General features: G+C 43.0%; 1 protein-coding gene across 1 annotated transcript in view; it reads left to right on the top strand.

The window, feature by feature from the left end:
* Positions 1-2190: 2190 nt before the first annotated feature.
* foxo3b (forkhead box O3b) overlaps positions 2191-12709 on the top strand; it is a 39849-nt gene continuing 29330 nt past the window's right edge. Inside the window, exons 1-2 of the mRNA XM_041064152.1 lie at positions 2191-2378; positions 2751-3478. Coding sequence (XP_040920086.1) covers positions 2921-3478 — 558 coding nt within the window. The 5' untranslated portion in view covers positions 2191-2378; positions 2751-2920. The remainder of the gene's footprint in view (positions 2379-2750; positions 3479-12709) is intronic.

Here is a 12709-nt window from a genome sequence, read left to right on the forward strand (position 1 = left end):
CTAATGTTATGTGGCTCCAACCTGGAAGAGGTTATAAGTTGTTCTGTGGGTGCACCTGATAAACAGGAAGCAAACTTCACGTACATGTACATAGGAGCAGAAGCAAAATGGAATGTATTCGTTAAAAAAAGCCTTTTATTAGTGGCATCGCTTTGTCTTGAGACCTCCAATTAAGTGATTTATATCTTTGCAGGTTGTCATTGGTGTACTACGTTCATTGTGGGATAAAAAGGAGATGCCACACTTGACTGAATCATCACCAATCGCAAAATACAGACACACACTAAAAAATTCTTTACATTCATAAATGGAAAATATAAAAAAAAGCTTTAAATCTGCCTGACAGTTTTTCTGCTTACACACACTCAGATGTTCTAACCTCTCCCTGTGCATCCAGTGAGCTGTTAACTCTATAGTTCTCTGTGGGGACCAAACTGCTGCATCAGGTATTCTCTTTGATGTGAAGGAAACAAAACCATCACACAATGTGTGTATGTGTAGACCGTGTAGATCTCCTGTAATCCTGTACAGTACAGACTCCAGACTGCTGCTGTAAATGAGTGTGTGTGTGTGTGTGTGTCTGCTGTACCAATCTGCCTGATTAAACGTGAATCAATGAGTTCGGTTCAACAATAGTGTTCATCCAATTTAGAGAGCATGGCTGTGACGCTATGTAGGGTGCCCCACAAGCACAAATGCAAAGGTGTAATATACGCTTGTATTTATACAAAGCTGTGTTTTTAGCAATAAATAAACTGCCATGCCAGGAATGCACTCACCTTTCAGGAGTGTTATAAGGACACAAATCACAGTATGATATGATATAATATAAATATATTATTGTGATAGGTCAAAACACAAAAAATTACAATAACAGACATCATGTCATCATATCATCATAAATCCATGCAGTAATGTTAAACGTATATCTTGTTATGGTCAGTTGTGAACGCGCATTCCTGCACAGAAACGACAAGCACGCGCATCTGGACGCGCACCTTGAGCGGCAGGCAGTCCTCGGTGAAACAAAGAAGACGTGGACGAGGCTGTTTTGATCCAGCCAAGGTGGAGGTGGAGGCGGAGGCGGAGGAGGAGGAGGATGGCCAGAGCATCACTTACAGGATGGAGAACCATCTAGGATTTCTCTCCTCTTATCTCTGGCTAATAAACGGGATGACGTAACCCTGGACTCTAGAGGGGGCGTGGCCTACGCGCCGTGACAGGCGTGATTGACAGTCTGGCTAAGTGATTAAAGGCACAATCAACCTCCACACAGAAGCAACTAGAGGATGATGGGAATTAATGTGTGAAACCAGAGTACATGTGAGAAAGTGTTTCATAGGCTTTTATTGTGAAATACTATCAAGTCAGTAACGTGCAGCCTAACAAAATAATATCACAGCCCTTCTTTTTGTACTCAGCATTATATGCTAAATAGTAAAATTAGAAGAGAGAGTAATATTAGAATATTTTGATCCAAGTGAAATTTATGTTGACATTGTGTTTCATGCCTTATGACTGTAACATTAAAATTTCTTCAGGGACTAATGTTTACATTACTTTAGATGTGACTATAATACTGTAATAACTGATTAATTGTTTCAATCTTTTTTGTCATCTATCATATTAAACTAAATATCTCTGAATTTTGAACTGTGACAAACAAAAACAGGTGATGTGACTATGTCAACGTGGGCTCAGGAAAACTCTAATAGGCTTTTTTTACAGACCAATAAATAATCAGTTAATCAATGATGGGCTTTACTGTAAGGCACAGGCCTAAACTTTCTTCTACAATCAAATTTCATGAACTCTAACAAAGTAGAAATCTGTGACACCTGTAGATATTATTTACTGACACCAAGAGACACCCTGCAAACTAAACTTATAAGCACCTCTATTACCACCCCATTCTAAAATGAATACACCATTCTCTATAATGGTTTTATTAACATGTCAAGACGTGTCCCGGTCTCCACCTGAGCACAGACAGTGTTGTCCTGTAGGGACTGTAGTGTCTCTTTAAAAGGCGATCCCATGCACAGGATCCAGGGGGCCGGCCCTTGATCGACTCACATGCGCGCGCGCGCGCGTGTGTGTGTGCGTGTGTGTGTGCGCAGCGATGTGTGGAGAGCAAATCGAGATACAGTAGTAACCCAGAGTGAGGTGGCAGTCTTATTCCACATCGACACTGACTTGCCCTGCATACAGCCTATCTGTCTCTGTATCGCTGAGCGCACTTGAGGAGTGAAAGAGAAAAGAGTCAAGATGGCATCGGGAAGTGGCTGTGGACAATCCGGGATCTAGTTTCTTCTGGCTTTCTTTTCTTTTTTTTTTTTTTTTTGGTACCACGGAGCGCAAGTGACTAGCCGTGCAAGGTATTTCATTTAAAGTGTTCAGAGGGGATTTATTTCCCAGAGTGATGAGGTTTGAGCACTTTCTCCTCCATTGATCTCCAGTAGGTGGATTCAGATCCTTGCACCGGGACGGGATTTTGTGTACAGCTCCTATTGATAAGCAAGTAGTGTTTTATTATGAATGTAGTGAAGCGCAGGAAGGCAACAGCGTAATTTAACCCCTTTTCTTATTTTTAAGAAGGACTTTATTATAGCTTCATTGACGGAAATGTGTTAAACTACACATTCAGAGGTAGTTGTCTGTTGTATATATTTTGTAGGATACGCTGTGTTTTAACTTGGCTCTAATCGGGTGTTTTGGTTTTATTTATTCTTTCTTTATGTCCTCAACAGGCGTTAATAACTTAGTTGCTCTTGGCCCTGTTGGGACTTCGCTGGTGTGGAATAGCAACAAAGGACGGGAGCGCGCATTCATGGGACGCGACTTTGACAGCTCTTCGTTTCTTGTCTTATAACTTTATTACCTGCCAGCGGGGGCAAGATTGTGACTAGAGTGGGTGACAATGGCAGAGGCTCCGCTAGCCGACCCACTCCCGGACTTGGACGTGGTCATCGACCCGGACTTCGAGCCCCAAAAGCGGCCCAGATCTTGCACCTGGCCGCTGCCACGACCAGACTCGAGCGCGGTGAAACCGGAGAGCAATGACACAGATATTATCCCCGAGGAAGAGGATGATGAAGAGGACAATGCCACCCCTACGGCCATTAGTGTCAATGGCTCTGGCGTGGCAACAGAGGACCAGAGCAGCAACAGCCCCGTTGCCGATGGAGCGCTCTCCTCCCCGGGCCAGGAGAGCGGAGGCTCCCCGCTTTCCACGCACTCCCCGACGGCCACCTCTGGCGCGCTGACCCCCAGCAGCTTGGCCGCCCAGCAGACCCCGAGGAAAGCATCATCTCGCCGTAACGCCTGGGGGAATCTCTCCTACGCCGACCTAATAACCAAAGCCATTGAGAGCGCGCCGGACAAGAGACTGACACTGTCCCAAATTTATGACTGGATGGTGAGATCCATCCCCTACTTCAAAGACAAAGGCGACAGCAACAGCTCTGCGGGATGGAAGGTAAGAGTCGTTCCGCTCACCCACCCAGCCCCCCTCCTTCCTCTATCAAAACAAAAACAAAAAGCATGTGGCTTGTAAACCCACTGACGTACATGCACAGACACTCACATGCACTCAATTATATCAGCGCGGTCTCATTTTTACGAGCGACTATTGGGAAAGTCTGGGTCTCATTATAGCTTTCATTATCATTCTAATGGAAATTACAGATCAGTCCGAAAACGTAGTGAAAATGAGAAAAAAAAAAAATAACATCGGGGGGGCATTTAAGATCATTAATCTCGTTAATCTGCTTCAGGGTTGGTGACCCACACATAATTATCTTACAAATAGACCAAAACATGATATCTTGCACTTATTCCCTGACATTTAATATACAAATAAGGTTGTGGAGTTTGACTGAATTTACACCAGATGCACACCCTTTGTGTTTTTTGTTTGACGTCTCTGATGAGTTATGTGCATAATTTCCCTCTGAGGCCGCGGCCACAGTCACATGTCTGGAATTAGAGCAAACAGAAACGTTGCAACCGGTTTGTCTGGAAACACAGTGGCCTATTTCAGCCACGTTTAAGACTCTCAGAGAATGATACAATTACATAAGACAGTTTACTGAACAGCAGCTAATCCATTAATGGTGGTGGTGGTGGTGGGGGGGGGGGTATGTAAACATAACCACTGAACACTAACACCATGTGGAAAAGTGTGAATCCTGGGAAGACCTCTCCTCCATGTGTAACCTCCACTATGAAGAATCCATCCAGTGCACTTACAGTCACTTAGTCTTTTTGAATGAATAGTGATATTATAATGACTTTATGACTCTATTACTTCATGTTTTTAGCTTTTATATTTAGAAGCCAAATTTCCGCCAGGCTACTGTAACCACAGAGGCATTGCCCTGTTTGCCATTTGTTATGTAAACCTTGGCAGGGATGTGTCGGTCTCTTGGGTCAGGTAGGCAACTGCCAAGGTTGCTGATCCTGCCATGGGGGAATTACATAACTACTGTGTTGCCGTGAGTTTGTGAGAGCTGTTAAGGGTAAAGCTTCCTTTGAAGGCAGTGATTTGGTCACCCAAAAGACATATGGGACCCGTGAAAGGAGACAAAGGAGGAGGGGGGCACAGAAGGTCAGAGAGCAGAGATTAACACCCATCAGAAAGTGAAGGACCAGTCCCATGGGGCATGGAGCCTATAGGCCATATTTTGTAAGGGCTTCTCAAGTTTTGCTATGTGATATGGTGCAGTGAAGAGCACCACCAAGTCAAGGCCGGGTTCACTGTCACCACGCAGGGCTGTTACTCCTGGAATTTCGAGCATGAGGGCCAGGCTGTCGGTGGTTTAGTGTTACGCATGGTCTGTCAATAAATGTTCGCTGCAGCTCACAGCCCTTTTTTTTCTTTTTTTTTTTTTTTTTTAGTTTTCTTGTAAGACACTCCTTACTTTACAGACTATAGTTGTGTCAAACACAGAGTTCTGGCACCATGAAGTGTAGATGAAGTTCATTAACAGAAACTTTTCTTTAGGATGTTACATCTCTACATCTCCAATGTACAATGTACAGTGTCGAACAGGTTCCTCTGTATTTAAGACCTGAACATGTCACAGGCCACACTTAGGTTTTAGCAAAAAGCCCATGAAACCAGAAGATGGCCCGCACAGCCAGGTGTCCACAAGACTACCTCAGTAGAGCCCCTCTGCTCTCATTTCACTCTCAGAGACTCTTAGGTTTCACCTCCACACACAGCCGGATTTGAACACCTACAGTTTCATGCAGCCAGGGCACCTTTGTTGAGGAGATTTGCTGAGCAAATCCTAGTAATCCCACTGGGTTTCTCTCCCAGGTTCCCGCTTACGTCATCCTGCTTCATATCTTTGTCAGTTAACCATTAGCCCTGGCAAAAGTAGGTTGAAACAGCCAAGAACAACACTAGGAAATCTTTTGTCACCTTAGATTGCCTTTGACTAAGAGAAGCCACTGAAAATGCTTTTTATAGAAACTTACTGTTCAGTCATTTACTTGCTCTTAGACAGTAAAGAGCTCATTATCCAGAATGTCATCTATGATCTGAACCTGATTTTAATGTATAATCTGTGTTTCTCAGGGCTGGATATCAATCTCAATCTCAAGCCTTTTTTGTACTGAAAAAAATATGCCTGTAGCACTGAGTGTCAGAAGATACATAGTCTTTTTGACTCACCCATGGATGCTAATTTAATTCAAAATTTTGCCAGTTTTGTTGGGCCATTCTGCCTCTTTTGGTATCGCAGATCATACTAGTATGTGTTAGAGTTTCTGAGCATAAGTTCAGTCCTGAAGGGGCAAGTGTGGTTCAGAGCTGCTGAAATGTGTGCTAAGAGAAGCTTTGGTATGGCGGGGGAGTGACGGGCTGCGTCTCTAAATAGCACCTGTAAGCACGCCTGTAACTCTCTGAGTGTGTGCGTCTTTCATCTGTGTGTCTTTGCATAATCGAAAGATTAGGTACACCTGTGAGTGCGCGAGTACGCAGGCAGGTGTGTGTGTCAGTGTGTGTGTGTGTGTGTACAAGTATTCCTGGCTTCAGTGAACCTTGTGCTCTAGTGTTACTTAACCCTTCTGTAACAGGCTCCCTTTTCCCAGCAGCTGCCCATCACAGGCCAAGACCTAGTTATGTCACAGTGACACTTGACATAATTACACACACACACACACACACTCTCATTTATGGTTTTGAGGTTTTAAGAATCACACATACTCACACACGGTACATACAGTTCTCCCTCCCACAGATAAAGTTGGCTTCTTGGGTTTCCATGTGTGTTTTTAAACCTGCCATACATTCCCACACAGATAGACATGTACAGACATATACAGCTCATTTGCCTGGTCATGTTCGGGCTTATCACCAAGATTCAGGGCTGAGTTTCTGCTGCAGGTCTTAATTTATACAGTGGTCTGAAATTAGTTTAACTCAACAAAATTTATTAATTAGATTACTTTATCTTTAAGAGCCCTCGGGTTGCAGCGAGCAGTGTTTATTGTCAACTTGAGGTTGTTGTTTAACACTTACATCAGTCTTAATGTCTTCTTATAATTAATGGCTAAATACAGGTACTTAATGTTCAGCTGAAACCACCAATCAGTGAGTAATGACCACAAGAGTTGAACACACCTTTTCACTCAACAGAGAGTTTGAAAGAATCAGAATCAGAGAATCAGACCCATGGCACAAACTTCACACACACACATGCACAGAGGCCACCGCCCTAACTACATTCCCCCATCTGACTTTGTCTGCAGGCGTATGGAAAACAGTCCCTCATAAGCCCACCGGGCATGTTGATTACCATTTTAATGGCCTTGCAAGCTCAAAGTGTTGATTCTGTGGGACTGAAATTATTTATTGTTCCAATCAGAGTGGGGACGCAGTTGACAAAAGGGAAGGGGTTGACAAAAAAAAAGAAAAGAAGAAAACAACATTAGTCTTTTCATTGGCTGTCCATCAATGCAGACTGAAATGAGCTTTATGTGGGCAATAAGATCTCAGTGTCAGCCATGAATATTATTGCAGGACTGGGCTACTAGTGGCTGGAATTTAAATTTGTAAGCACTATCTGAGCTCTGCATTCGATGACTGGCTAGCGAGGAAATTCTTATAATACTGCAGAAAATACCAAAAAAGACTAGCCTGGAAACAGAAGCTGTCTGTGTGTGTGTGTGTGTACGCAGTCAGGTACTCAGAGCACAATCAGGAGGCCTCTCAGATGCAGCTGGCACTGTGCCAAGCTGAAGGAACTGAAGCAAAAAAGGCAATAAAAAGGGGAGTGGAGGGGAGGGGGGCGTGGGGGGGGGGCTGTCAAGACAGTAGAAGGAGGAGAAGGGAGGGGGAGCTGAGGGAGTAAATTAACAAGCTTTGCTCTAAATTGGTGTATTACAACTGCCCTCTGGCTGTGATTCCCAATGGAGGGGTTTGAGGGTGTGTGAGGGTAAAGGGGCGATGGGTTATGGGAACCCACCAGCTCCAGGCACCCCTCCAAGTCTGAACGGTGTCAGAGCAGTCAACCTCTGCGTGGAGGAAAACCCTCAGGCTCTGTTCTAGTTCCATTTCCAATCAATGGACACATTTTTTTCTTAGGATGCCTGAGGAGCTTTGTTGCACCCAGTTTTTACATCTGAAACGTACCCTGTATGGCCAGAAATATGTGGGCACTTGAATATTACCATCCCTAACATCCTATTCACAAATGTTGGGCACTAATGAGCAGCTGTAATGACCTTCTCATCACCACTCTCCTGGGAAAACTTTCAACAAGATTCTGGGACCTCGTTGGTCCCATTCAACCCCAAAAGCATCAGTGAGGTCGCCTCTGATGTTGGGCTGTAACATCTGGCTTGTAGTCAGCATCCCAGTTCAACTCAAAGGTGTTGGAGGTCAGGGATCTGTGCAGGCCAGTCAGATGCTTCCACAACAAACTCAGAAAATCATTTCTGAATGGACCTCTCTTTAGGCACATGGGCACTGTCACGTTGAAACAGGAAAGGGCCTTCTCCAAATGGTTACCACAAATCTGCAAGCACACAATCTAAAATATCATTTTATGCTGTAGCAATAAGATTTCCCTTAATGGAATACTTCAGTATTTTATTATAAATAAATATATAAATACACCTATTTGCTTTCTTGCAGAGTTAGATGAGATGAAAAGGCCCATACCACTTTCATCTCTGTACAGTAAATATAAAGCTACCACCAGCACTTAGCTTAGATTAGAACACAGACTGAAAACAGCAGGGAAACAAATAGCCTGGCTCTATCCAAAGGAAAAACAAATCTGCCCAGCAGCATTTCTAACGCTCATTTTTAACGTCCCATATCTCAGTTGTTTATTCTGTATGAAAACAGCACAACATGGTGTTACAGTGGTTTAGGGGGTTTGTTGGCAGATTTTGTGACTTTTGTGTGACACAGCACAGCTAGCTATCTCCACTTGTTTCCAGTCTTTGTGGCTACCTAAGCTACTGACTATACAGACACGCAAATGGAATCAATCTTTTCATCTACCTCAAAATACCCATCTTCATTTTATTGGCAACTTCAGACCACGTATGTGTACAGGTCTGTCCACATACTTTTGGCCATCTCATCAGCATGTATTTTCCTTTCTCTTTGTTCCTCTTTTTCTTTTTCACTATCTCACTTTGTGTCCATCTTTGAAAGTTGGCACATCATTTATCAAATCTCCTTTAGTCCAGAATTTGTGTGTTTGCATAATCTAACATGTCCTCTCCTCCTTTGAACAAATGGCTTTGGTTTTTCACTGGTTTTCCCATCATGTTCTTCGTCCTCACCACCCCAGCCATGTCACACGCCGCACGATCTGTTCTCCTCAAAGACACTTCTCAATTATTCAATGCGCTCGGGATGAATTCAGATCACTGTATTAATTTTTAAGAGCCTGTTCTTGGCTAAAGGCTAACCCTCTTTCACGGTTTCTGTCTCTCTTTCATCACTCGAACTCCTTTTTTTCACTCCACTCTCTTTTCTCTCTCTCTCTCATGCCATCCCTCATTATTTTCCTGCCAGCTCCCTCATTTGTCTGGATGTAAAACACAAGCAAAAACAAGCTGTCTCCCTGTAACTCGCTGCTGCTCCTCTGAAGCACAACTCTTGAAATCTGTTGTGGGCTCTAATGAATGGAGATAAATCTTGGGCCTCTCCCCTCGTTACACTATACTCCGTACTCCCTCGACTCCTTCTCGTCTTTTTGTGGCCATCATGTTACACTGCAGCATTTTTAGGGCCTGAGCATGAAAAAAAATTGAGACTCTTGAGACTTTATGGCAAAATTGTTGTTGTTGTAGTGAAAATACTCAGATTGTAAATGTGACCCAGCTGTAGATGTGACCCTGCTGCCCTGAGCAGAAATCTCATAGTTGAAGGCAGATTTTAAACACTTCTTTGAATTGCTATACATGATGATGATAGTTGAGGGGCAGACAGGTCACAGGATTTCTCTAGTTTTTTTTTTTTTGTTTCTATCTGTATGTATTATACAGAGACACACACACAGCAAAACAGAAAGCAGTTGCCTGTACATGCCCAGTCCCTGATAGCATCTAAAATGCAAACACTCACAGTGATTACACGCTAAAAATGTGGGCTCGATTTAGACTGGCATGTGTACTGCAACTGTCAGATCTTTTGCCTCATGTGTGTTGTGCCTTCGCAGGACATAATTTATACAAATTGTGTGTCCTGCAAACATGTGCTGGGAAAACTGCATATTTGCTTTCTTGGCCCTGTCTAAAGCTTTTTACACTTTTTTTCAGTTTTTATTTTTTTTACAGTTTAAACAAATGGCATATAACATATTTGTGAGCTTTAGAGAGGCAGATTTTGTTACCTTATTTGGACAGGTCAGGCTAGCTGTTTCCTCCTGTTTGAAGTTTTTATGCTAAGCTAACCCGACTACTGGCTGTAGCTTTAGAAGTTAGTCTGGTATCAATCTTTTCATTTAACATTCAGTGAGAAAACATAAAAGCAAACTTTCCTTTAAACATGTTATTTCTCTTCTACTTGTGTCTTTTAAGGCAGCAGTGGAGAGGCATATTAGCTTCTGTATTAGTCACTATTATTCATCTCAAACTGTGGTGGTAAGCAAAAAAAATCCCTCTGGGAAAATATCACATTTTGTAATATTGAGTTTATTAGCAATAGTGAGCCCGTCTGGTTATACTGATGTTGTAATTTTCCACAACCTGCATCACAACAAGTCTTAGGTGGAATTTTCCCAGAAGATTAATTTTAACTTGTTCACTGAGTATGAAGACTAGAGATTGAAGAACAAACATGTTTCAGTATCTTTCCAGAGCCTGTTGAATCTCCACCATTTCTGATCCTGCTTATCAGAACAACCTCACACTGCAAAAGCAATTGCTCAGCAGTTTGTACAACATCAGATTACACTGATATTCTTCAACTGCTGGTGCATGAAATTAGTGTTTCGGCCAGATAACTGTAGCAAAGAGCACAGATGAAGTTGCAAGAAGTCCTCGAGAACTAATGGCCAAAAATTATGCTTTGTGAGGTCACAGTGACTTTGACCTTTTACCTTTGACCACCAAATTCTAATGAATTCATCCTTTAGTCCCATTAGTGCCAAATTTATCATGTTCTCAAGAATGGGATGGCCAGACAACCATCCGGACGAGAGGCCTAATAAGGGGATATACAGGAAGCGAAGATCTCTTTTTACACCTAGAACAAACACATTTTAGTTGACCCTGACCTTTGACCACCCTTGAGAAAGGTTAAGCAAAGAACAATTTTCTCTAGCAGAATCAATAAATTATATGGAGCAGAAAAGTTACAGTTTTGTGGGAGAGAATACAGAAACACCGGTCTGACTGGAAAATCATGCTATTAACGTGTCACTCCAAGACATGCTGTCTGTCTGTCACTGGAAAAAAAAATAAAACATCTAGGAAACCAGTAATTACACGCTCCAATCACCACCGCCCCTCCCTCCTTAGCCCAGTTTACTCCGTCTAAATCAAATATCTCTGCAAATACGCATACACAAAACAAACATTTTTATGAGTAAAAAAAAAACCATAAGGTTACACATTACAGTGTTTGCACAAGTGTATTTTTGTCTGTACTACTATATCAATCAGTTCAAAAAAGCAGTATTTACCCTTTTTCACATGCTTACAGAGATACTTCAGTGAAAGTGAATTTGCTGAGCATAATGCCGATGCATCAACACTCTCATCAGTGCTCAAGTGCCTCTGAGCATCACATTCAGCTCTAGGGACCCTTTGCTGTGGCCTTACTTACACAATGAAGGTGTAAAACTTAACTACAGTTATTTGCTTTCTTGCTTAAAGTTCTACATAAAGATCAATGCCATTCTCATGTCTATATCGTAAATATGAAGGTACTGCCAGCAGCTAGTTAGCTTAGCCTAGCATAAATACTGGAAACAGCTAGCCTGGTTCTATCCAACTGTAACAAAAAGCTCACTGATGTATATGTAATGGCAGAAAAGGAGAGAGTCGTTGGGAGTCAAGTACTGTGTGTGTGTGTGTGTGTGTTCATATGTGTGCTTATGAAGGCATGCATACTTGTGTCGACAGGGCAAAGCAAGGGAGGGGTTGTGACTTGTTTGTCTCCATAGCAACTGATAACTTGTCAAGCAGGTGGGGGGGCAGCTCAGAGTTTGGGTGACAGCTGATAACAGAGTGACCCACTGAACGCATCTGCCCTCCCTTGTCCTTACACACACACACACACACACACACACACACACACACACACACACACACACACGCACGCACGCACACACACACACAGTCAGACGGCACATACCTCCCATTCTGGCCTTGCTTCTCAGTTTCTCCGATAACCACATTGCTGAAGTGGGCCCCCTGCCTCTCTGCCTCCTCCGCCTCTGTAATCGACTCCTTCTACCAACACACACACACACACAACAGCATAATCATATACACGCCCTCTGTGTGTGTTGTCTAGCCTAGTTTTCATATGTGATTAATGGTGCATTTATTGTTTGAGGTAGGAGTGAAAATTATGAGCAGTGTTTGTTTTTTTTGGGTGATGGAGAAGCTCGTGTAAGTCTGAGTATCCCCCTCTCTGTTCCCCTATCATCTTCTGAGCTCAGTCAACAGTCATCTGCCCGTGGTTGATTTGAAGTTATCATCTGTGAGTTTGGCTCGCCGATGCGACTCATGGCTTTTAAACTTTAATTTGTTTTCTTCTGAGCCTGTCTCTTTCAATTACAACACTCCACCTATCTGGCATCACTGAGTCTGCAAAGGCCGGGCTGAACTGCAGTTCCCGATTAACATTTAATTGACTACAATAAAGCTTTCTGTGTCACAGGAGGGAGACAGGAGAAGGTGGGGAATGGCGGCAGGTTTGGGGGATAGATTAAAGTTATGTGCTGCTGCCATATCATGGGGGAAAAATCACTTTCACAAGTCTTTGTGTTGCTCTCACTCGCTCTTAAAACCAAGATTATCTGCTTTCCCTGCACTGTTTGCCCCCCCATCTCTCACCCTTGATCCACTCATACCCCTCCATCTCAGTCAGGGTTAGTCCAGATTGATGACAGCAGATTAAACAGGGATTATGTTAGATTAAGTATTTTGGAAGCTATAGCCACAGCTAAATTGAGCTAACCCACCTGCGTGTGTGTGTGTGTGTATGTGTGTACAAACATGTGTCATG

Source organism: Toxotes jaculatrix, chromosome 19, assembly GCF_017976425.1.
Source record: "Toxotes jaculatrix isolate fToxJac2 chromosome 19, fToxJac2.pri, whole genome shotgun sequence".
Lineage (NCBI taxonomy): Eukaryota > Metazoa > Chordata > Actinopteri > Toxotidae > Toxotes > Toxotes jaculatrix.